The sequence below is a fragment of the Dendrobates tinctorius genome, unplaced genomic scaffold (genome assembly GCF_039654945.1).
Source record: "Dendrobates tinctorius isolate UK_male_01 unplaced genomic scaffold, ASM3965494v1 ptg000040l, whole genome shotgun sequence".
Taxonomy (NCBI): domain Eukaryota; kingdom Metazoa; phylum Chordata; class Amphibia; order Anura; family Dendrobatidae; genus Dendrobates; species Dendrobates tinctorius.
In genome coordinates, this window is record NW_027361708.1 from 34,460,001 (window position 1) to 34,487,124 (window position 27,124).

General features: G+C 42.5%; 1 protein-coding gene across 2 annotated transcripts in view; it reads left to right on the forward strand.

Moving 5' to 3' along the window:
- The window catches only part of CDH23 (cadherin related 23), a 1,761,581-nt gene that overhangs the window by 829,342 nt on the left and 905,115 nt on the right, over positions 1-27,124 (forward strand). For both annotated transcript variants that reach the window (XM_073574902.1, XM_073574903.1), the window contains exon 11: positions 1-65. This exon is cut by the window's left edge and continues 124 nt beyond it. In XM_073574902.1, coding sequence (XP_073431003.1) covers positions 1-65 — 65 coding nt within the window. The remainder of the gene's footprint in view (positions 66-27,124) is intronic.

The following is a 27,124-nucleotide window of genomic DNA, read 5'->3' on the forward strand; positions in this document are numbered from 1 at the left end:
TCCCAGAGTTGGCCCAGCTTGGGTTTGCATTGCCTCTGTATATTCAGGTACAAGATAAAGATGAGGTAAGAGCTAACAGATTCATACACTTCTTAAAGATCTTTTTTTTAAAGAATTTAATTGGTGAACATCAGATAAAGGATATATATGTAAATATTAAATGAAGATGGTTTGAAGATGGCATTTTGTGTGTCCCCCTATGACTTTCAACCTCATACATACGTGGTAAAAATTGTTGGTACTCCTCATTTAATGACAGAAAAACCCACAATGGTCACAGAAATAAATTGAATCTGACAAAAGTAATAAAAAATAAAAAAATCTATAAAAATTAACAAATGAAAGTCAGACGTTGCTTTTTAACCATGCTTACACAGAATTTTCAAAAAATAAAACTCATGAAATAGGCCTGGAAAGAAAGGATGCTACCCCTGAAAATAATGTGACTAAAGGGACATGCTCAATCAAGGAGTGTCCACTAATTGGCATCACAGGTTTCTACAATTTTGGGATCAGTAAGTGGGCCTGTGTAGAGGGCTACAAATACTAAATGTGCTGTCTGGTAACATGTTATCTATCACTCTCAACATGGACCAAAGGAAGCAAAGGAAAGAGTTGTCTCAGGAGATTGGAAAGAAAATTATAGACAAATATGGTAAAGGTAAAAGTTATAAGACCATCTCCAAGCAGCTTGATGTTCCTATGAATACATTTGCACATATTATCCAGAAATTTAAGCACCATAGCACTGTAGCTGACCTCCCTGGACGTGCACGTAGGAGCAAAATTGATGACAAATCAAAGAGACAGATAATATGAGTGGTAACTAGTGATGAGCGAGTATGCTCGTTGCTCGGGTTTCCCTGAGCATACTCGGGTGATCTCCGAGTATTTGGAAGTGCTCAGAGATTTAGATTCTGTCGCCACAGCTGCATGATTTGCAGTTACTTGACAGCCTGAATACATGTGGGGATTACCTGTTTGTTAGGGAATTCCCACATGTATTCAGACTGTCAAGTATCCGTAAATCATGCAGCTGCAACAACAGAAACTAAATTTCCAAGCACTTCCAAATACTCGGAGATCACATGAGCATGCTCGGGGAAACCCGAGCAATGAGCATACTTGCTCATCACTAGTGGTAACAAAAAAGCCCAGAAAAACTTGCACATATTATTCAGAAATTTAAGCTCCATGGGACTGTAGCCAACCTCCCTGGATGTGGCCACAGGAGGAAAATTGATTACAAATCAAAGAGATGGATAATGTGAATGGTAACAGAAGAGCCCAGAAAAACTTCTAAACAGATTAAAGGTGAACTTCAAGCTTAAGGAACATCAGTGTCAGATCGCACCATCTGTCATTGTATGAGCCAAAGTGGACATCATGTATTCAGGAGAATTTGTAGTTATATTCTGCACTGCCGCAAGAAAGTGTTCCAGGAGAGAGATATCAAAGATTCACAGTGGTTTATTCAACGTGTTTCGGGGGTCTCATGCCCCCTTCGTCAGGAAATACGAAGGGGGCATGAGACCCCTGAAACGCGTTGAATAAACCACTGTGAATTTTTGATATCTCTCTCCTGGAATACTTTCTTGCGGCATCGTGGAATATAACTACAAATTCCCCTGAATGCGTGATTTCTTCTGGTCGTTGAGTACCTGTGGATCTGCAGCAGCCGCCAGACTATATGCTATTTCTCATCCTAACCAGGTGAGCAAATTTCTTGTTTTTATTTCTCCTTGTAACATGGATAAGACCCTATTGTGCTTTTTCTGTCTCCTTTTCTTTGCAAAAGTGGACATCATGGTAGACGACCAAGGAGGACACCATTGTTTAAAAAAATCATTAAAAAAACAAGCTGGAATTTGCCAAACTACATGTTGACAAGCCACAAAGCTTCTGGGAGAATGTCCTATGGACAGATGAGACAAAAATTGAACTTTTTGGCAAGGCACATCAGCTCTATATTCACAGACGAAAAATAAAGCATATCAAGAGAAGAACACTGTCCCTACTGTGAAACATGGGGGAGGCTCTGTTATGTTCTGTGGCTGCTTTGCTGCATCTGGTACAGGGTGTCTAGAATCTTTGCAAGGTACAATAAAATCTCAAGGGATTCTAGAGAGAAATGTGCTGCCCAGTGTCAGAAAGCTTGGTCTCAGTTGCAGGTCATAGGTCTTGCAACAGGAAAGTGACTCAAAAGACACAGCTAAAAACACCCAAGAATGGCTTAGAGGAAAAACTGGACTATTCTGAAGTGGCCTTCTATGAGCCCTGATCTAAATCCTATTGCGCATCTTGGAAAGAGCTGAAACATGCTGTCTGGAAAAGGCAACCTTCAAACACGAGACAACTGGAGCAGTTTGCTCTTGGGAGTGGGCCAAAATACCTGTCGATAGGTGCAGAAGTCTCATTGACAGTTACAGGAATCATTTGATTGCATTGATTACCTCAAAAGGTTGTGTAACAAAATATTAAGTTAAAGGTACTATCATTTTTGTCCAGGTCTATTTCATGAGTTTTATTTTTTTTTTTTATTCTGTGGAAGCATGGTTGAAAAGCAATGTTGACTTTCATTTGTTCATTTTCTTAGATTTTTTATTATTACTTTTGTCAGATTCAAGATATTTCTGTGACCATTGTGGGTTTTTCTGTCATTAAACGAGGGGTACCAACAATTTTGACCACGTGTGTATGTTCTATTGAGGCTCAGTTCTCAGCATTACTAAATTATTGCAAAATAGATTGACTGGATACTCAATGTGAACTGTTATGTCAGAAGCAAAATCTCCGATAGCTGCTACTGAGCAGGCACGGCGGGCCGACATTTTCAAATTGATTTTTTTTTGGACTTGCTCAATAACATGAAGAACGGTGATTACTAGGACACTAAACATGCGATTATGCTGCAGCGCAGGGTCCTGGGTGGACACCTGCATGCAGAAGGATTTTTTTTCTTCAGTATATACAGATATTCAGTATGCAAACTACAGGGCAGGTCACTGAGGGATCAGTGACCTGTCAACAGTCTGCATTATGAATACGTAATCAGAGCACCACATGAAGCCCCCCCACAGGCCGCCTGGGGCACGAGTATATCATTAACTCAAAACTGAAAATAAAGATTAAACAAAAATCACAGGATGGATTTCATAATAATAATGATAATAATAATCTTTATTTATATAGCGCCAACGCATTCTGCAGGGCTTTACAGTTTTACAGTTCATATACAACAGTCATAAGTAGCAAAGTTAAAGATAATACAATAATTAAAGCAAAATAAAATGACCCTGCTCGTGACAGCTTACAATCTACAATGAGGAGGGTTGAGGCATAAAGTACCAGTGCGTATTTACATTGATGGTCAAGCAATCTTGAGAAAGTGGGGGATAGATAAAAGCTGCATGAGCTGGTCACCAGCCAGTATTTGTGTTGCTGTTGGATGCGGTGGAGTTTGATGGAAGGTTATTCTCGATAGTGAATGAGCTGCACACACTTACACATAAAATGACTTTGATTAGGGAGTTTGATAGGCCGCTCTGAACAGATGTATTTTGAGGGAACGCTTAAAACTGTTCAAGTTGTGGATAGTCCTAATTTCTTGAGGTAAAGCATTCCAAAGGAGAGAAGTCTTGGAGTCGGGAGTGGGAGGTACGGATTAGTGCAGAGGTTTGTCGAAAGTCGTTTGCAGAGCATTAAGAACAGGTAGGCCGATAAACAGAAATGAGGAAGGATTACAAGCAGAGGGTGGTTATAAATGGTATATTCTCTAACTGGGTCACTGTGACCAGTGGAATACCGCAGGCAGCGTCGGACTGGAGCACCTTGGGCCCACCAGAGAAAATCATTCTTGAGGCCCACTATGTAGCTACATAGAAATAGATACAAGACCAGCAATTGTGTGGTAAAACACGCTAATATCAGGGTAGACTAGCAGGGGTTGGCATAGAATCATAGAGGGGTAGTCCCCACATAGAATATAATATAGCCTCCCTCATGAAATATAATGCAGCCTACCTCATAGGGTATAATGCAGCACCCCACAAAATATAATGCAACCCCCCCATAAAGTATAACACAGTCCCCACCATAGAATATAATGTAGCACCCTCATACGGTATAATGCAGCCCCCTTCATATAATATAATGCAGCACAACACAGAATATAATGCATATAATGCAGCCCCACATAGAGTATACTGTAGCCCCCTAATAGGGAATAATGCTGCCCCCCAGAATATAATGTAGTCCCCTGAGAGAATAATGCAGCCCCCATAGAGTATACTGTAGCCCCCTCATGTAGTATGATGTAGACCCCCAGAATATAACGCAGTCCCCCACAGAATATAATGTAGCCCCCTCATAAAGTATAATGCAGCCCCTCTCCACCCCCAACATTGTCCTCATCACCACCTCCTTCATTGCCTTCTCCCCCACCACCCCATCACTGCCCATTCCACCACCTCAATCATTGTCTCTTCCCCATCATCGTTGTCCATTTCATCACCTCCATCATTGCCTCCCCCACCACCATCATTGCCCATCACCTCCATCATTGCCTCCCCCTCCGCCATCATTGCCCATCACCTCCATTATTGCCTCTCCCCACCACCATTATTACCTATCACTTCCATTATTGCCTCCCCCACCTCCATCATTGCTTCCCCCACCTCCATCATTGCCCATCACCTCCATCATTGCCTCTCCCACCATCATTGCCCATCACCTCCATCATTGCCTCCCTCACCTCCATCATTGCCTCCCCCCACCATCATTGCCCATCACCTTCATCATTGCCTCCCCCACCGTCATCATTACCCATCACCTCCATCATTGCCCATCACCTCCATCATTGCCCATCACCTCCATTATTGCCTCCCCCACCACCATCATTGCCCATCACCTCCATTATTGCCTCCCCCACCAATATCATTGCCCATCACCTCCATCATTGTCTCCCCCACTGCCATCATTGCCCATAACCTCCATCATTGCCTCCCCCCACCAATATCATTGTCCTTCCTCACCACCCCACTCACACATACACACAGCACCGGTCCCCATCACTCACTCACAGTCACACAGCAAAGCATCACACACACAGTACCGCATCACTCTCACACACGCACACAGCACCGCATCACTCACACACACACGCACCGCACCACGTGCACATGCAGACACACAGCACAGCTCACCTCCCCACAGCACATCCCAGAAGCCTCTTTCTCTCTGGCAACTTTCTCTCTGAGACAGCACGCTGGATGATGATGTCATCCAGCTTGGCTGTCTCAGACAAGAACTGCCCAGAAAGCTGGGATGTGCTGCAGCTGCAGGGAGGTGAGCTGTGCTGTGTGTCTGCATGTGTATGTGGTGAGGGGTGTGTGAGTGTGAGAGACTGATGCGGTGCTGTGTGTGAGTGTGAGAGAGTGATGCTGTGCTGTGTGTGGTGCCGTGGTGGGGATGGGCTGCCCGCTACTAAAGAGGAATGGTATTCACTCCTCTCCATGCCCATAGGGGCGTGGAGAAGCGTGAATATTCATTTCGCTTTAGCAGTGGGGACAGGATCCTGTCTCCCGCTGCTGCTAGCTGGCACAGGGCGGGTCCCCTTGACTCAGGGGCCCCATAGCCACTGATTTGGGGGCCCCTCGAGCAGTGGGGGCCCTTGGAGCAGTGGGAGTCCTAGGCACCTGCTGGCCAGTATGCCAGAAGGTGTTAGTGCCTGGGCCCACCGGAGAATCCTCCGGTTCTCCAGTGGGCCAGTCCGAGCCTGACTGCAGGGGTCGGTGTTGGAACCTATTCTCTTCAACATATTTATTAACAATCTGGTAGAAGGTTTACACAGTAAAATGTCGATATTTGCAGATGATACAAAACTATGTAAAGTAGTCAATACAAGAGAAGATAGTATTCTGCTACAAATGGATCTGGATAAGTTGGAAACTTAGGACCAAAGGTGGCAGATGCAGTTTAACAATGATAAATGTAAGGTTATACACATGGGAAAAAGGAATCAATATCACCATTACACACTGAACGTGAAACCAATGGGTAAATCTAATATGGAGAAGGACTTGGGGATCCTAGTTAATGATAAACTTGCCTGGAGAAGCCAGTGCCAGACAGCGGATGCCAAGGCAAACAGGATCATGGGGGGCATTAAAAGAGGTATGGATACACATGATGAGAGCATTATACTGCCTCTGTACAAATTCCTGGTTATGTAAAGGGGTTAAGTAAAAATGTATCTTGTTTTATTTATTACTTTTTGCTAACTGGTACTGCTACATGTCTACATGTATTACCGCACGTATGACATGGTACCCCTTCTGGGTATTACCATAGTTTTGTCTTTACGTTTTACTGTAGTATTACGTTTACTTGCACATAGTTGTGATAATGTTTACTGCATTTCATGGTTTGTCATTTACAGTATAGAGAAAGCATAGTACTCTGTTTTGGACACTAGAGGGGGGCACTCTAGAGAATAGAATTCATAGCAGGATATGGTTAAGTGTAGGAGGGGCTGCCAGGAGTTAAGGATAGAAAAGAAAGGAAGTTAGTTCAGATGGGTCCAGGGTGCCCGAAGTGTCCACATGGGCTATAAGCCCAGGACAGCTCAGCAGCCATGCAACATTAAGCAGTGACAGCCCACGTTATCCACCGTCACTGGACATCATTGCAGTGGGCCAGTACAGTAGAGAGAGAATGTGGCAAATCATAGCCTTGGCGGACGCCTTTAGGGCAGGAGTTGGTTGGAGTGAGGAACAGAAGGAAGTTGAAGCTTTGCAGGGAATAGTACAGACGGGTTGGATGCTTTTCCAGAGGCAACCAAACTAGGTGGCTGATGATTTCAAGTCTGGGGTGAAACAGGCAGAAGGAATTGTCATCATGGCGAGGTTAGGCCAGGAAGAAACTGGGGAGCAGTCTAAGACAGTCCGGTCCAGACATGTGCTCGTATATGGAAGCGTCAGCAAAGTAGGGAAAGCTGAGGAAGCAAGTAAAGTTGAATGTGTATCCCATGATGTGCCAACTGTGGATATAATGTGTGAATTTATCAGTAAAGAAACTGTTCAAGTTACTCTGGATTGTGTCTCAATTACTGGGAGTCGCCTCGGAGAAGGGCTATAGCCTCTTGGGATGTGCTCAGGGGAACCCGAACCTGGAGACGCAGGCACGCTGAAGAGTGAAATGCAATTTTCTGTGAGGGTAGGCCAGGACACTGATGCTTTAGTGTCTCTGGCCATGACTATAGTCCTGGTCTCCCCTTACAGTTAGACAGCACATGGAGTACTGTGTACAGTTTTGGGCATCGGTGCTCAAGAAGGATATAATGGAACTAGAGTGAGTACAAAAGAAGGGCAACAAAATTAATAAAAGGGATGGGGGAACTACAATACCCAGAGAGATTAGCAAAATTATGATTATTTAGTCTAGAAAAAAGACAACTAAGGGGCGATCGAATAACCATGTATAAGTATATAAGGGGACAATAGAAATATATCTCCAAGGATCTGTTTATACCAAGGAAGGTGATGGTCACAAGGGGGCATTCTCTGCATCTGGAAGAGAGAAGGTTTTTCCACCAACATAGAAGAGGATTCTTTACTGTTAGGGCAGAGAGAATCAGGAATTCCCTGCCTGAGGAAATGGTGATGGCGAACTCAGTCGAAGGGTTTAAGAGAGGCCTGGATGTCTTTCTGGAGCGTAACAATATTGTATCTTACAGTTATTAGGTTCTTTAGAGGGACGTAGATCTGAGGATTTATTCTGACGAAATATAGGCTGAACTGGATGGAAAAATGTCTTTTTTATGGCCTGGCTGACTATGTTACTATGTTAGATGTAGGGGGGTGCTGCACTGTGAAAAGCAGTGTGGATTGGATCCTGTAATGAATGTGCGGCCAGTGCAATGACTGGAAAAGAGCGGACATGTCCGAGTACCGATTGGCCAGATAGACAACCCTGTCTGCTTTATTAAGGATTGACTGTAGAGGGAAAAGTTGAGTGAGGGGGAGGCCGATTAATAGAGTATTACAGTAGTCCAGGTGGGAGTGGATCAGGGCAACAGTGAGGGTCTTTGTTGTTACCATTTCCTCAACCAAGGTATCGTTTTAATCAGTATAACGGCACCGACCTGACACTGTGCGTAGGTTACTGTGTACAATCCTGCTGGCAGGTTCCCTTTAAAAATGTTTTTCCTCTAAGGGCAGATGCAGACAATTATACATTCTCCAAACTCCATCTGAGACAAATAGTCCGTTTATGGTAATCACAATCTCATAAGAGTTTGATCAGAGTATTATCCGCATTTCTTGGATACAAAGAATTAAAAAAAAAGAAATCTCCATCTTCACCTTTCAGTCCGTCCATGAAAAGTCAAGTGCCATCCCATGTTTTCCAAGGACCGATAAACATGAATGGGCTAGTGCCATCTGATTTTCGAATGAAATCGTGCATGCTGTGTTTTTTTTTACCACGGACCACTGAGCCCTGTTTTACTAAGGGACACCATTACAAGCCTCAATTGTACAATACAATGGTGTTGGTTTAGGCAGGATATATTTGATGTCAAAATTTAAACCTATATTTTTTCCATCAGTATCACTGTATATTGTGCTCAATATACTGTGTATATATAGCTAATTTCAATAATTTAGTGAATTACATCCTATAAAATGACAACAGGTGTTTTCCAGTTTTGTACATCTTGGTTTTTCACTTTTTCTTCCAGTAACTGATGATGCATTCTTTTGCAGTTTTCCGTTTTTCTGAACATGATAGATAGGTAATTACACGAGACACATCTTATTATTCACGGCTCCTGTGTAGTCTTTTCCAATCTTTCTTCTATTCCATGTGGGCCTTACTTCAGTTTTCTCATATACAGTTATCTCCTTATTCCTACCCTCTGTGGCTTTCTGTCTACTTCGAGGCCTTGGTGGCTAGACAGTATTTTGAAACTTAGAGATCCCCACTGATTTGCCTCCTGTCCCTTTCATTTTGCTGCTCCACCACCCTGTAGAGTCATACTGGGAGAGTTTGATATCAAGTTGGAAATTGTAACACAGAGAACTAAACTGGGATCTTGTTCTGTCAACATTGTTATATTTGTTTTAAATCAACACTTTAGGTTTAATAAGACAAGAGTGATTTATCTCACATAGAGAAATAACAATAAGAATCTGAGACAAGTAATAAGAAAAATGTACAAAAAAATCAGTATCAACAGTCCCTTTCCTTTTAATTATATTATTGCCGATTCCTCTGGCTGGCGTCCTCCAAGTTAGGAAATTGTGACTTTCTGTGGAAAAATGCCACCATGTCTATGCTTGGAAAGTCTTCTCAGCTTATAGTGCATGCATGAATCTAGAGTTTTCTACCATTTATTGTGACCATCATAACCTATATTTAATACATAAGTGTTGCAGGAAGAAATGTAAATCATTCATATTCCTCACAGGTACTTTTAAAAATGACCTGTCTGCTGCCAGTGAAAGTTGAGGGCTAATCGCTCTAATTAATTTGACTGGAACATGTGGCAGGAGGCTCTGAGTAGATGTCAGAAATCCCAAACTCAACAGGCAGCATCAGCCATTCCGGCCTTGCTATTTTAGCATGCTGATCAGGTCATTGTTAAGGAAATTCAGGCTAAACTTCATAGCAGGCAAACAGGAACATAGTGGCAATTTGCTTTTTTTCCTTATGAAACTTGTAGCAAGTGTTGCTCTAGGCTGTGTATAGAAAATGATTCCTTTCTTCATTGTGTTTTATGTTAGAAAATTATTATTTACTCTTTTATCTACTTCTATAATTTGTGGCAGCTTTTTCTATATAGAAAATGAAAATATAATCCATACCACCTTGCTTCCTTTGTTAACAATCACATAAGCTCTTCTACTTAATTTTTTAAAGTGACCCCTCATGAATGAAACATGACTTTACATTTCACATGTATATCCACCCTACCTGGTTCCTTTAATTTTCCTCCCGCTGCTCAAATTAGCGTTCCTTTCCTTCTGCTTCCAAAATGGCTGCCACAGTGGCAAAGAAAGTACAGAGATGAGGTCACATTCACACGTTCAGTATTTGGTAACTATTTTACCTCTGTGTTTAGTAAGCCAAAATCAGGAGTGGATGATAAATCCAGAAGTGGTGATGTGTTTCTATTATACTTTTCCTCTGTTTGTCCCACTCCTGATTTGACTTACAAATACTGAGGTAAAGTACGTGTGGGGAAGGTGACTTGACAGACAGACTTGACTGGAAGTAGGAGGGAACGGTTGGTGCACTATGGACGGAGATTGACAAGGACAGCAGGGTGATAGCTCGGAAAGCCAGACAAGAGAGTGCAGTACCTAGAAATGACCACAAGATGGCAGGGGGGAGTAGTTCAGGACTCAACAGCAGCTTAGGGCTTGAGAAACGCTTAGTCATGGGGGGCGGGGAGATAGGTGTAGGGTTAGTGGGGCGAGCTGGGGGGGTGGTCCCTCTTCTTACCATGCAGAGACGAAACAGAGACGAAATGGAGGCAGGTACTGGGTACAACAGGTCCAAGTTTATTTTCGCGCGCCGTCCGCCTGACGGCCCTCGCAGCACATCGCCATATCTCTCTCTCTCTCGGCCCTCCGCATCCAGAGCCGCTTCACAACACAGCACAGTACCTCACTCATGGCCCTCTGTATCCAGAGCCACTTCACACACCGTGTTTCTCGCCTGGGACGTATATATACGTCCTGTCCTTTTTGCCTTTCCTGACGTAGTGACAGGTTCCGACACTGTGCCTGCCCTAAGCCTAATCACCAACAGTCCGTTCACTGGTCAAACGTCGTTCTTTACACGGTGTGCCTATTCCCTTTATCTCGTCTCTGTTGCGGTGTATCTGTCAGGACCACCCCCCTGTTGTTCTCTCTCCTCAGTCCCCCTGGTCTGGATTCACCTCACAGCGCACAGACTGTCGAAGTCCTCCTGTCACTGAGGCTCCCCCTGGGGACTGGAACTTTCTGGAACCCTCCCTCAGTATTTATAGCTAACCCGGTTCCTTGAAACTGTCACTGTCACCACGCCCCCATGACCAACGGTTTCTAAAGCCCTAAGCTGATGTCAAGTCCTTTGCTCACACTCCTCCCTTCCATCTAATGGTCAACCCAAGGTACTGCATGTCCACTACACTTTCCTAGCTGTTTCCCTACTGTAATACCTGACACCTACCTACACTGTGCAAACCTTTCCTTCTTCACTCTGACTAGTCCGTCCGTCAGGTCACCTTCCCTACATAGGAACCCAGGAGGGGAATTCCTGGTGAGAGAGGGGATAATAGGACTGGTTGGGGTTCCAGGCAGGTTAGTCCCGGGAGGAGCTCGGCAGAAGACGGAGAACAGCAAAGAGCTCGGTGAGGGGACTGTCAGGAAAGAGACAGTCAGGGGGGTGGCCCTGACCCGACGGACCGCAGGACAGACGAGGCCCCGGGGGCATCGATTGGATGACGACCTCGGGCAGGTGAAGTGCTGGCAGTAGATTGGTCTAGGACAGCCCCAGCAAAAGATCCGTGAGGGACGTTACTTCGACTGGAGGAAAGGTGCAGGTACCCTGGCCTGGAGACGGAGAACTGTAAAGAGGCTGCGGTGCGTGGTTGTGGTCGTCAGGAGGACGACGAATAAAATCCGGAACTGTTACAACTGAACTCTGCCTCCGACTTGTCCTTGCTTCTCCTGGTGTCTGTGGTGTCCGGACGTGGTAAGCAGTGGACCACCCCCCCCAATCCCGGCCCTTACCACATACGGACCAAATGCTGAACAGGTGAATGTACCCTAAGAAGATAAGTCTAAGCCAAATATTTCTGGCCTTTCCTGTCACACAGGACAGGGGAAATGTGGTATAAACTTACCACTGCAATCTCCATACCAGTGCAGTGGCCATCTTGGTGACAGAAGGAATGAAACTTTTATCTGAGCAGAGGAGGCAAACATAGGATACCGAGTAGGGTGACTATGTATGAGAAACCTACAGTCACTTTTCAGTCCTAGGGTCATTTTACCTTTTCTATTGCCATATTTATTTGTGCAAGTTTGATATTATAGGTTTGCAGGTTTGAGACTCACAGCGTGTCATTTTATGATGCTGATGTAGGTACAAGTTTACCTTTTATCTTGTAAAAGGTGAAATGTTTGACTTCCCAGAGCCTCCTTCACAATGATATCCACAGCAGTATATACCCTTGTGGAGATATTTGCAGGACATCCCTATTTGAGGTCCAGAGCAAAAGCGTTCTGTGAGAAAGTAGCTTAAGCCTAAGATCTCATTGGGAGTATTTGGTGCTTTTTTTCGGCTGTGTATATAAATTGCAATAATTGCAATGTACTACACTTCCAGTAAAGTGAATTTTCACTGTGTTTTTTAATGCTATGGAAATTGACCTGCCATTTGATTTTGAAATCTGCAGCATGTCAATTTCTCCTGTAATAAGAATGCATTTTAGGGCGCTGCTGTATAAATCAGACTGAGATAAGACCGCAGTGCACATACTGGCCCTGGTTCTCCCAAACTGACAGCTGCATGGAATTAAATGAAGCTGTCATGGTCGGGACGGCAGAGCTACCGGCCAGTACATGCCCTGCGGTCTGATCTCAGTCTGATTCATACGGCCGTATGACTGCGCCATTATTTGCAAATTTTCCCCATAGAAATGATTAAGAAACAGAAAATCAACAGAGGAAAAACTCATACAAGTTTCCAGAGTGCATTTACAGTGAAAATGCATATACCGAACTATAAAGGCTAGGTAACTCAGCAAACAGAAAGTTTTCAAACCAAAGTATTTATCATTTAAACATGACATACTAGAAAGAGACAAAATCTGCCACTGGAAAAAATGCTATCAAATCACATGCAAAAAGCTCATGTTAATTGCTGCGGAAAATGCTGTGGAGAGCTACAGCATAAAAAATGGACCTTTAAATGGAGCAGTTAAAGAGGTTGTCCTCCTTCATTACAAATAAACAAGACCTGTTTACTCACCCTCTCCGGATCCACCACCACTGCTCCTGGCCACTGATATTGGCTGCATCATTGATGTCACATTGAAAGCACGGCAGCCAAACACTGAGCTCAGCGAGCTCTATCCGAGCATACGGAATGCCTCGATCCGAGCCAATGAGCTCAATGAATGGCTGCCACATTGTCAACATGATGACAGCGCCGCAACCAATATCAGACAATAGAAGCAGAGGCGGAGAATCAGCACTGAACACCGGGAGAGTGATTAAAGCACTGTGTGTTTGCTTTAGAACAAACTACACCTGAGAAGAGGGATTTTTTGAAAGGGGACAACTTTTTATAAATTTCAGTCAGATCACAGACCTAAGAGCTTGGGACCATTGTCTGATTGAAAGTACTATGGTGTCACATGGGGTACCAGAGCCACAACAGTAATAGGCAGAGATTTCCTTCACTGGATATTCCAACATGGTTTACATGCTTTTATATTGAATTACTTCAGCTGACCCACTGATAGGAGCAAGTTTATAATTTTACTGAGGAAAGCATCAAGTGAATTGTCGCACACGCAAAGGAATGACTTATCTTTTATAGAAGCGCGGAAAAGGGCAGATATGGGAAAATTAGTAATACAGAGAATGATCCAGCAAATTGGCCATAAAGATAGAGAATCAATCATGTGAAGAAGAGATAAGCTGAAGTTAGTCAGTCTCAAATTGATCCTGTCTGTAACCGCATGAATGGAATTGAACAGAAAACTGTTAAGATAATTTAAATAGAGATTAGAAAGAAATGGCATAGCGTTGTAATGTGCAAATGGGCTAAGATAACTGCAAAGAAAATATGATAGCATAATGAAAAGTTCAGGAACTCTGACTTTTTTTATTGCAAACACCAACACAAAAACTGAAAATATGCAGAAAATAAAAGTCGGCCAATGATCTTAAATGTATGGGACCTGGGGGGTGTGGCTTGAGCTCTTCCCATGTGAGCAGCAAGAGCTTAGTGCTCCTGCATGGACCCACACAAAAGCGACTAAAAGCTTACTAGAGGAATTTTATTTTTGGCCATAACTTGTTGGATTACCTTCCTGAAACTGGACTGAGCATTTTGACATCTGGATCGCTCATTTTGGGTGAGGGAAGCCCATTTTATCAATATTTTATACTTTGTGACTGGGAAGGAACAAAGAGGAGGCGGAGGGATCTCTTACTCTCTTTCTTATACCTTTGTCCTGGCCTGGGAGCCTGCTATAAGATCCTATATCTGAAGGACACTATTGAAATACCCCTGGATTTCTGAGAAATGCCCTGTGATTGATTTGGTGCCAGTACTGCTGTTGGGAGGTGAGGCACACTGAAGATTTGCTGGAAGAAGCTGATGGTGCAGAGTGGGACATTGTGGAGCTTCTATCAGCCCTTTGAGGGAGGAGGTACCAGCTGCTTTCTCTGCCCTGTACTGCTGCACTATTTTATTGGTGCTCCTGGTCTAACCAGGTGCTGTGAAGATTCCTGCACTGTTGATACTGTCCCTTCTTGCCCTCTGAGAGCTGTGGAGCCCAAGTCAGGACACAGAGGTGAGACACCTTGAAGCTGCTGCCTGCCTACTCCACCAATCTGAAGTGTGTCTGGAGGAGCTTCCTTCAATTGCTGGAGGAAAGTAGTTCCGGCCTGCCCTGTGCCTGGCTCACAGCCAGGTTGCAAGTGCTGCCTGGGCAGAAGTGGGGAATCCCCAGTGACATAATTCCATCTCCTGCACTGCTAGTTGGCTGTGGGAGAGCAACATAAGCTGCCTGAGTGATTGACACTGCTTCTATTTGCTGTGCTGTGTTGTGCAGTGCATGAGAATTCTTGTGCTATCCTGCCTGGGAAGAAGGACTGAAAGACTTTCCCTGCATACTGTATCCTGGGAGAAGTGTCTGGAAATAATTTTCCCCTGCTTCACAACTTACCATTGAATTTAGATTCCAAGACATGTCAATCTGTCAAATAGATTTTCCTGTTGAACCTGTTTTTTGAGGCTTGCTTTATAATTCTAGCATACTTTCTTTTACAAAACCTGCTGAATTGATAGGTGGAAATCTGTCTTTCTCCTGTTGCCTTCATAATTAATGCTGCAAGTCCAATACCTTATTTGCTGGCTACAACAGACTGAACAATTCTTTTCACAGGTGTAAGATTGCTGTAACCATAGACAGGTTGTGCAGTTTGCCATTTATATTAATCTATATATCTTCTTTTCATAGACGTTGTTACATTTTGCTTACACGTAGATTTTATTCACCTGTATCTATTACATTTTACTAAACATAAATCATGTCTTCAGAGAGAAAACCAAACTACAAATCACAAAGAGATAGGCCCTCATCCCGATATAATTCAAAATCATGGGGGGATGTAACTAACTTAACTAGCCCATTTAAGTCGAGGTCCCCTTTAAAGAAGGACCACCAACTCAAAGGTGACACTGCTAAAAAATCCCTTTCTACAACCTATGGCAACGTTGTGAAAGGGGGAGCCGTCTCCAAAGCTGCTCTGCCCTCCTCTCAGTCAGCTAGCAGTACCAAGAGAGAAACCTCAAGCATAGCCTCTGGGGAAATCCCCAATGTGACTGAAGAAATGGACACCTCAAAGTCAGCTAAGAGGGGGGCCCAGATAGTCAAGCTGATAAGACCCATTTGACTGCAGAGGACTCGGACTGTTCATCTGACTACTATTCTCCCAATGATAGTCCGGGAAGGCAAAAAGCTAAGAGAATACACACAGAGTATCCTCTTTCAACTGTAATTCCACCCCCTATGATAAATTTTGAGGAGTTTATGGGCTCCTCCAAACAAACTACGGAGGGTTTTATGGCGAATCTCTTCAAAACCTTTAATGACTCTCTGAGACTAGGTTTTGAAGCACAGAACAAAACTTTGCAAGAAACATGCAATGCCATGAATAAGAGATTTGAAAAAATAGAGGAAAGGATGGAGGTAATGGAGAAGGATTCAAATCTTCTCTCCAAGCAAAATTCATTGCTTCAGGCAGAAATTATTACTTTAAAATCAAAGCTGGCAGATTTGGAGGACCGCAGTAGGCGGAACAACTTGAAGATTAGGGGGATTCCAGAAAGTGTATCTCAAAGTGACCTTTCAGGATATGCAAAAAATATGTTCAAGAAGGCCATTCCATCACTTTCAGATCTAGATCTTACCATTGATCGGATACATCGTCTTCCTCGCCCTAAGGGTTTACCTCAGGATAAACCTAGAGATGCTATCATGCGCATCCACTTTTTTGAAACCAAAGAGAAAATATTGCAAAACATTAGAGAGGAGGGTTCCTTCCCAGAACCTTACAGAGAAATCAAGATCTTCTCTGACTTCTCAAGGGAGACGATGGAAGCTAGGAGATCCTTTATGGATATCACTGCTAAATTAAGAGATCTTGGAGTGCCTTATCGGTGGGGTTTCCCAACAAAATTGTTAATATGGTACAATAACAAAAACCATGTAATTAATACGGTTCACGATGGTTCCAGGTTTTTAAAATTCCTTTTAAATGAACCAGAGTTCAGAGACAGAGACTAAAAATCTATTCTCTATAAAGGTATGTTTGCTTACATACACAACTAGTGGGATCCATGGAGGACCTCTGCCACAACTTGTACCTTTTACCCCCACAAATAGGTGAGACCCCTACTGTTGGGAGTCCACCAGGAGGGCTCTTATAGTCCCTTTTGATAGGTTTTGGGCCTTGTGAGGCCAACTATTCTTTTTTTGGGTTTACATTTTCTACCGGTTATTTTTTCATTACTGTATTTAATGAAGATTTTATCATACAACGTTAGGGGCCTTAATAGCCCCAATAAAAGATATACCTTATTGAGAGAAATTACCAGTACACATGCTGATTTAGTTTGTTTGCAGGAGGTCAGGCTGGCGAAGGACAACCACCCGATTTTTAAACATAAAACCTTTCCTCACATTTTTAAAGCGCTTTCTCCATCAAAGAAAGCAGGAGTGATTACAATGATCAGTAGCGCTGTCCCATTTCATTTTGTTGACGAGGTAGTGGACCCGTTGGGAAGATTCCACGTTCTCATCTGCACTTTAAATAACACGTCTTGCACAGTGGTGAACATCTACGCTCCAAACAAAAATCAGGTCTCCTTTTTGAATAAGCTACTCAAAATAGTTGACAGGGTTAAGTCGGGAGACGTGGTTTTTTTGGGGGACTTTAACATTGTCCCCGACAGTGAATTAGATTCATCTTCCAAGGTTCGCCACAGAGCTCCTGTGCTGAAAAATTGGTTAAAACAGAACGAACTGTTTGACATTTTCAGATGTTTAAACACTTCCTCCAGAGAATACTCGCACTACTCAGATGTTCACGGCACAGCCTCTCGTATTGACCTAATTCTTACGAATGTTTTCACATTGAGTAAATTCAAAAGTTTTACATTTCTAAGAAAGACACTGTCAGACCACTCACCGGTTCTGGCAGAGTTTTTATTGGGCCCTGTCTCTGAAAATACATATCTTTGGAAATGCAACCCAACTTTGTTTAAAATACCGGAATATAGACAGGAGATTGAGAATTTGATAAATAATTATTTTAGGGAAAACACTTCTCCTGAGATAGACACATTTACACTGTGGAATGCGCATAAAGCAGTTGTTAGGGGTGGCCTTATCCAGATTGCTTCAAGGCACAAGAAAAAGAATAGAGAAAATATCTTGAATCTACAGGCTCAAATTTATAATAAGGAGGAACAACAGTGCAGACTACCAACTCCATCTTCTGCGATTCAGGTGGAAATTATGACACTCAGACAAAGACTGAGATCAGAAATTTTTCTTGAATGCGATTCTATCATTAGGGCTTCCAAATTTAAGTCTTATACGTCTATTAATAAACCAACAAGATATATGATGACGAGACTTAAAAAGGAGAGAATCAACAGGAGAATCAATAAAATTATTACACCTGCAGGCAAAACTCTTGTTCACCCTAAGGACATAGTTGGTTCCTTTGCAGATTTTTTCCGGAATCTATATAACCTTAAAGAAGACCCTAATACTCCTAATGTTGATTCAGGCTCTATCAATGCAATCTTATCTAGCATTAATCTCCCTAAAATTACCCCCGCAGATTTAGATTTTATTAATGGCTCTTTTGGCGAGAAGGAGATAGTCGACACCATACATAAACTCAAAATTCAAAAATCCCCAGGCCCTGATGGTTTTTCCAATGAATACTTTAGGTCATTTGCGGAAATTCTCTCTCCCCACTTGGTTTCGGTCTTTGGTGCTGCTTCCTCTCGGGGCTCATTCCCGAAAGAAATGTTGGAAGTGACAATAATTATGATCCCAAAGGGGGGGGAGACCCCGAGAGGATTCAGAGCTATAGGCCAATATCATTGATTAACAGTGACATAAAAATGTATTCCAAAATTTTAGCAGATCGACTAAAAGGTATTTTGCCATCTTTGCTTTTGGACGATCAGATCGGTTTTACGGAGGGGCGTCAGGCATCGGACGGAACAAGGAGAGTAATAAATCTAATGAACAAGATTGAGCTTTCTGGTTCACAAGCGTTTTTTCTGACACTGGACGCCGAAAAAGCTTTTGACAGGTTGAACTGGGCTTATCTCAAGGCTGCTCTTGAGAAATTTGGTTTCGATCAGAGATTCCTGTCTACAATATTTGCATTATATTCGGCGCCCAGTGCAAGAAAATACGCTAACAACTTCCTATCAGAGAAATTCTCCATCGCTAGCGGAACAAGGCAGGGATGCCCACTGTCACCTCTCTTGTTTGTCCTTGCTATTGAGCCTTTGGCCGAGAGAATAAGATCTAACTCTGATATAAAGAGATTTGCCACCTCACTTCGAGAATATAAACTTGGACTGTTTGCAGATGACCTGTTTCTGATGCTACTCGATCCTAATAAATCTATGGCTGCATTGTCCTTGGAACTGGAGCTCTTTACTAAGGCCTCCTATTTGAAAATTAACAATCACAAATCTAAATATCTGACTTTTAATATTAGCAGCATGGAGATTGAGGAAGTAAAGAAACAGTATGAGTTTACCTGGGAAGAAAGGGGGATAACATACTTGGGGATAACCATCTCAAACAATATATCGCATACTGTCAATACCAACTTGAAAGATATTTTTGAGTCTATCTCTCTCGCTGTTTCCTTCTACGCTAAAATAGACCTCTCTTTGTTTGGAAGAATATTAACGGTTAAAACAACTATTTTGCCGAAGGTTCTTTACGTTTTTAGGGCTCTTCCTTTGATTATCCCTTATAAATTCATTGGCAAGATTCAGAACCTGATTAATTCATTTATCTGGGGTGGAAAAAAAGCTAGAATCTCACTGAATTTGCTGTACAAAAATAAGAGCAATGGAGGTGCCGGCCTTCCAAATCTATTTGCATATTACCAAGCATTGTTGGTTAAGCAAAGCTGGTTTTGGTTCAGCGGAAATAATCGGCCTGCCTGGCTTAACTTGGAAAACGAAGTGGGTAAACAGGTTACAGCAAGAGAACATTTTTTCAAGTTTATGTTCCACAATCCAAGGATGATTCCCTCCCATCCAATCTTCCACTCTATTGTACATGCCTGGAGAGCACTTTCAAAACCCACAAAATCCTTTAATAAGAAAACGCAGTTCAGGAAATTCCCCTTACATCTTCTAGCGTTAGTTTACAATATTCCTTTGTCTGAGTCCTGGTTAAATTCAAACATCAAAAGAATTGGAAATCTCTTTGAGGGAGATGAATTTTTTAGTTTCAGTAGGATTAGGTCTCAATACAACTTGCCATTGTCTGAGTTCATACCCTTTATTATCTTAAAGGAGAGTGTGCAGAAATTCATGCGCATTAAAACTATGAACCTGGAGATGTTGATCTCATTGCTAGGCAACACAAACAACAAAACTGCCTGGAGTCTGAGAAATATATACAACTATTTTAATGGAGATGTGGTCAGCCCGAAAAATGTGTACATGAGGAGATGGGAGTCTGACTTGAATATAGTTATGGCGGATGAACAGTGGGACAGCGCTATTAGGTCAACTTACCGATCTGGTATCTCAATGGCGCTTCACGAGTCATATTTTAAGATCTTAACCAGGTGGTATCTCACTCCTATTAGATTGGCCCATATAAATAAGGAACATTCCCCTCTTTGTTGGAGAAACTGTGGACAACAAGGAAACTTGTTTCACTTATTTTGGGGTTGTACAAAGATCAAAGACCTCTGGAAGAAAGTGTCACTCCATATAAATTCTTTTTCCCAAAACTTTGAAGTCACACTGCAAAGAGCTTTACTATCTCTGGATTTGGAACTTGTTGACCCTTCAGTTAAATTTATCATTATTCATATCTTTTTAGTGGTCAAAAACGCAATAGCGTACTGGTGGAAGAAAACAGATCCCCCTCTTTTCTCAGAAATTCTAGATAAGGTTCACCAGCATAGTTCCCTAGAAAAGAGGTTTGCTCTGATTAATGATGGTATGACTAGATACACTGTGAAATGGAAAGTGTGGAATGCTAAATTTTGTAATACTTAGCTATTATTTATATTGGTTTGAATTTACTAGCTTGTCTTCGTCTGCATGAACATTGCATGATGTCTTGTTATTTCATTTAATTAATTAGCTGTGTATTTGTAAGGTATTTTAACATGGACTTGAGTTCTCTAGTTTTTATTCCCTTTTCTTTCCTCTCCCTTCCCTTTCCCTTAGTGTTAATTCCCTTCCTCTCCCCTCCCTTTCAACCCTATATTATTACTAAAATTCAAGAAAAATGTTTGAAAGAAAATGTATGGGACCTACTGTGGCATGACATGAAGCTTGTGGGCCCTAATGTAAAAATATCCATCAGAGACCCAAAAGTTCACCGGCCTTTAATAGTATTAGTCTTCTCATATGAGCCAAAAAAATCTGTTTGGCAACCTGTTTAGACTGCAATATAATTGTGAAAAAAATGTTTTTAAGAACTTTAGTTCACAGCATCTTTCAGTGTAAATGCAGTGCAAGTGAAGATAACATTGTATGATCCTAAATCACCTTATATTCCTGTTATTCAGGTGCTAGCCTGTTACCATTCAACACTGATGAAATTTTGGCAAATAGTATGGGTACTCTCTCATTCTAAGGGCCCTGTCACACATAGCGACTCACCAGCGATCCCGACAACTATATGAACTTGTCAGGATCGCTGGTGTGTCGCTACATGATCGCTGGTGAGCTGCCAAACAGGCAGATCTCAGCAGAGATCAGGACAGCGACATGCAGGCAACAAGCGACGCACATCGCTTAGTTACCCAGAGTGTAGTGCGCGGCGCTTAGAAACCTGATGTTTACCTTGGTTACCAGGCTCCAGCTCGCTGATCGCTGGTCTCCCGCCTGCCACACGCAGCGATGCGTGATGGCCAGCAGGAGACCAACGATCAAAAAAATGTCCAGGCCATTTGAGCACGATCAGCGATACCCGGCTGGGGGGCCAGTCACTGATAAGTGTCCCACACAGCGATCTCGCTGGTGAGATCGCTGTTGCGTCACAAAACTTGTGACTCCGCAGCGATCTCGCGAGCGAGATCGCTGTGTGTGATGGGGGCTTAAGGCTAGGGTCACACCACCATATTCTCACTTATCTTACAAATTCTGTCCGATTATGCTAAACACACTCTGCTCACACTCTTCTCAGAGTGTGATCATAGTGGAATACGATTCTCTCATTTGAGGAGATGATGGAAAATAAATGTCTCCATCTTCTCATTTATGTCAGTCTGTGAAAACCACACCACACTCAGATGTCAACCATGTGCAGTCCAATGTTTTCCATGGACTTGCATGGGAGTGGGAGATCCAAATTTTGGATAGAAATGGTGCATGCTACATTTCTTTTCTCAGACAAAATCATACATGTGCTTGACCCCATAGAAGAACATTGTCTGAGTGTGATCTGATGTTTTGTCACATCGCACTCAGGCTGAAAATACAGCCATGTGTAAGGCAGCCAGGGTGGTAGTCGTGGCAACAGGCTGTACATTTCCCACACCCTGGCGCCCCACAAAATACAGTGTCCCTTCTGCTACCCATGCAGCGTGCTCAACAGTACACTTACATTCACTGCTAGAGTCCTTTCAGGTTCTGTCACTCCGGCTCTGCGTTTCCAAGGTCCACATAATATCACAGAGACACAGTTCTTTTCCAACAGTTTAACTTTACTATTCAGTAGGGCATACATCTCATTTGCAGCATATGTTTCACAAAGAGACATATTCTGATCTTTCCCTGCCTTCTGGGCAGCCTCTAGCCTTCTTGTCAGCTCTGTCTCCTTTCTTACAGCAATCCTTGCTGCATCTGGAGACAATCTCTGTCTCGTCCGTGCCATCAATGTCACCAGCTCCCTGCCATCCCCTCGTCCGGTTCCAATAGGGAAAGGTGTCAGGAATGCCATCTCAGCTACTCCTGCCCCAGTTGTAGACCCCGGATCCTTCTGGGGACACCTTCTTGCACTGGTGTCCGTCTACATGATCCTTAGTCTGGGGCCCCTTCCTGCTGTAGCAGCTCTATCCCTATGGCCCGCAGACTGACTCCTTCACTGATCCTTACACCTTGCCCTGGGCAAGGCTGCCCGGGCTTCTGCTCCTATACAGTAAATGCCTCTCCTATATCCCTATGACTCTGCCCTGCTCCGCTCTACCTCCTCCCCACTGTACAACCCCTTGCTGCCTATACATAACTAACACTCCTATCCTATTCTCTATCTCTATGATGCCCCCACTATTCTAATCCCCGTGTGATCCTATACTGTCCCTAAACTTATACACAGTCCATATTAAATGCATCACATTAAAGTACATACACAATTCAAAAACATTAGTGAATGATGAGGTGCCGCATGTAATATGTGAACAGTGTCCAGGGGAGAGGAGGCATGTGAGGGTTCCCACCACCTCCTTACACATGTGCAAGAGTCCTTAGCTCACAAGTTGCATAAGAAGGAACGACACCATCTGAAAAGTAAGAAAGAATTCATGCACATTTTGATTTGTGTAAATATGAGATTAAAATATAATTATTGAGTTGAGACATTGTACTCAGTAAGCTCCTTGACAATAAAGTGTAATCTTCTGTCATTTGTTCATATTAACACTTCAGTCTTAATGACACGTATTTGCTTGCAACGTCTTTATCCTTGCTACTCATGCAAAGGGAATGGCATTTTACTTGTGCAGATATATTTGATCGGACTTTAATTAAAAGGTAGCTGTGCAGAAAACAGAGTGATAAAAGAGACACGAGTCTATTTGCTTTGATTTCCTGTCATTCTGTACAATAGATTAACAGGGCCAAGGCTAATCTGAAAAACACCAAATGATCACATACATACACACACAGCCACTCAAACAAATGAGAACCTGTCTTTTTAAGGGCACTAAATTGATTTTGCAAAGTTTAAAGTAGCCATTAGATGGAATGTAAACATGGATTTTCTCTGATAGTGTAGCAGTTGTATATAACAGTATAACCACAGCCTGTACCATTCTCATGACGGAAACTTGGGGTAGTAAAGCACTACTTTGGATTGCTCTATACGTCTAGGAAGAGCACACTGTTTTACTGTGACACTTGTTCTGCTCCATGCATAGATCTTTTTAAAAAGAAAAAAACATCATTTAAATGTCTTAAGCAGTGTAAAACTCCGTATGATATATTTTCTTTCAACCTGTTTATAAAAAGGAAACCGATGAATATCATTCTTTAGATATGATCAACTGAAATGTGTTCATGGTTTGGCAGATGTAGATGTTAGCAAAGTTTTGACCAATTCCGATCGTACACTTTATGAATAGTGATGAGCGAGTATACTTGTTGCTCGGGTTTCCCCGAGCATGCTTGGGTGTCCTCCGAGTATTTTGGCATGCTCGGAGATTTAGTTTTTGTCGCCTCAACTGCATGATTTGCAGCTGCTGGCCAGCCCGCATACATGTGGAAATTCCCTAACAAACAGGCATTCCTCACATGTATTCAGGCTGTCCAGCAGCTGCATCGACAGAAATTAAATTTCCGAGCACACCAAAATACTCGGAGGTCACCCCAGCATGCTCGGAGAAACCCGAGCAACGAATATACTAGCTCATCTCTATTGGGCACTAGTGATGAGCAAGTATACTCATTACTCGAGTTTTCCTGAGCACGCTCGGGTGTCCTCCGAGTATTTTGGTGTGTTCAGAGATTTAGTTTTCGTCGCCTCAGCTGCATGATTTGCGGCTGCTGGCCAGCCTGAATACATATGGAGATTCCCTAACAAACAGGCATTCCTCATATGTATTCAGCCTGTTCAGCAGCTGCAAATCATGCAGCTGCATCTACAGAAACTAAATCTCCAAGCACGCCAAAATACTTGGAGGTCACCCAAGCATTCTTGGAAAAACCCGAGCAACGAGTATACTCGCTCATCCCTATTTATGAATCCTTGGTCTACCATTAAAGGGGTTGCCCGTTTTCTTTTGATGGGGGAGTGAGGAACTGTTACATACTCTATTATATATTTTGATCAGTTGGTTAAAAAGTGTCAGGAATTTTACTCATTTGTGGTAAGTGCTACTCTGAATATTTTTGACTGCAACAAATCCATCATTTTTTTTACCTCAGTCAAACAAAAGTATTGCTATCTAAAACTATTTTTGAGCACATATGTCTTCAAAAGCATTATGGACATATAACCACTCTTTAAATCAGTTGTTTCTCCTATAGATAAATACTTATTCATGCTCCACTGGGTGGAGGATCTCTTTCAGAGATTGACAGGATATGGCCACAGCTAAACTTTCTCTTAATACATCTTTAGTGGAATCAGGATATATAATACTCCTGAGAATGTACTTCATACCTCAGAGCCTGACATGGATTTTTCTAGCATCCATGCTCCAATTCAGAAAGAGAATTGGAGGGATTCAATGGCTGGATATCCTTAAGGACAAAAATGTCCAGGAAGGATGGGAAATTTGAAAAATGAAATTCTCAAAGCACAATTGTTAACATTTCCGAAAGAATAGGAAGCATTTAAGGAGACCAGGATGGATGAACACAGAACTTAAGCACATGCTAAAAAGGAAGAAAGAAATGTTTATAAAATGGAAAGAGGAAGGAATATCTAAAGAAGAATATAATGCTGTCTGCCGAACTTGCAGGGCACGAATCAGATTTTTAAAGCTGACAATGAATTGAGGCTTGCAAGAGATGTCAAAAGCAATAATAAAGGATTTTGGGGATATGTCAAAAGTAAAAGAAAAATCAAAGCTGCTATAGGATTTTTACAGGATGAAAATGATGAAATGGTAAGACAGGATGTTGAGAAGGCCAAACTTTTAAATTCCTACATCTGTTTTCTCTCAGAAAGGAAATGTAACATCAACTGTTCTTCCCTGTCCTATTAAGGGAATAGAAGAATCCAGGATATCTATAAACAGAAAGATAGTGAAGAAACACTTAGCTAACCCAAATGAATTCAAGTCTCCGGGTCCAGATGAATTACACCCCAGAGTACTGAAAGAGATAGCAGAAGAAATTTTTGAACCCCTCTCCATAATCTTTGAAAATTCTGGGAGAACAGGAGAAGTCCCAGAAGACTGGAGAAGAGCAAATGTTGTACCTATGCGACCAGAATGGTGACCGTTCTGCAAACCCTGTCTTATGAGGAAAGGTTGCAGGATTTGGGAATGTTTAGCTTGCAGAAGAGAAGACTGAGAGGAGACTTAATAGCTGTCTACAAATATCTCAAGGGCGGTCACATTGTAGAGCGATCATCTTTATTCTCATTTGCACAAGGAAAGACTAGAAGCAATGGGATGAAACTGAATGGAAGGAGACACAGATTAGATATTAGAAAAAACTTTTTTGACAGAGTGATCAATGAATGGAACAGGCTGCCACGAGAGGTGGTGAATTCTCCTTCAATAGAAGTCTTCAAACAGAGGCTGGACAGACATCTGTCTGGGATGATTTAGAGAATCCTGCTTTGAGCAGGGGGTTGGACCAGATGGCCCAGGAGGTCCCTTCCAACGCTACGATTCTATGATTCTATGATTCCTTTAATTTAAAGTTTGTGGGGATGAGAGTTTGCTATTACAGATATGGTGGCCATGTCCTAGAGTACAACGTTTTTGTATTCATTTTTATGAATTTATATGGGCAGTCACCTATGTCTCCTTCATTCAATCTCTATGGGAGTGATTACTGAACAGACCTCTGAACATGATCCTCTGATACGGCAGAGAAATAACGGTATAGTACATCCCAAAACATACCCAGAAACTCATCTCCTGTATATTACTTGCTGTCAGAATTACTATTCCATAAGCTTGGAAGACTTCTTTGATTAATATCAGTCACGCCAAGAGATGAGCGACTTTGCCTTTTTCGGGTCGAGTCGGGTTTCATGAAAGCTGACTTTCGCAAAAGTCGGGTCAAACGAAATCGGCCGATTATCGTGAAAAGTCGAAGGCCGACTAAAACACGAAACCCAATACAAGTCAATGGGGAAGAAAAGTCGGCAGTGAGTGGAGGTCATGAAACACACCTACAGTGCCCATTTTAATGCCAAAAACATCAATTCTTATTACTTAAGCTTGTCAACCTTAATTTACTTTATAATAATAGTTAGGCATTGAAAACTGGGGGCTATTTGGCTAAAGTTGTGGGGGAGGGTAGGGCTGTCTCCAGATTTTCGTGGGCCCAGGGCCAAAGAGTGTCACTGGGCTCCTTTAACACATGCCACAATTCATGATCCTCTGATACGACAGAGAAATAGCGGTATAGTACAATGAAAAATACTTCACTTCTTACATCACATGACTGATATCCATTTTAAATTCTCCAATAGCTCCAAAAACGGACAGTATATTACTCCATACAGTATTATGGCCACTGCATAGTGCGCTATACAGAGTAATGAGGCCCATATATTTCTCCATACAGAATCATTGGTCCCATATTATGTTCGATACAGTATATGATGAGCTCCACATAATGCTACAGTATATGTTGGTCCCCATGGATGAAGCTCCACTGTCTTATGGGCCCAAATAATGCTCCATATATAATTGGCCCC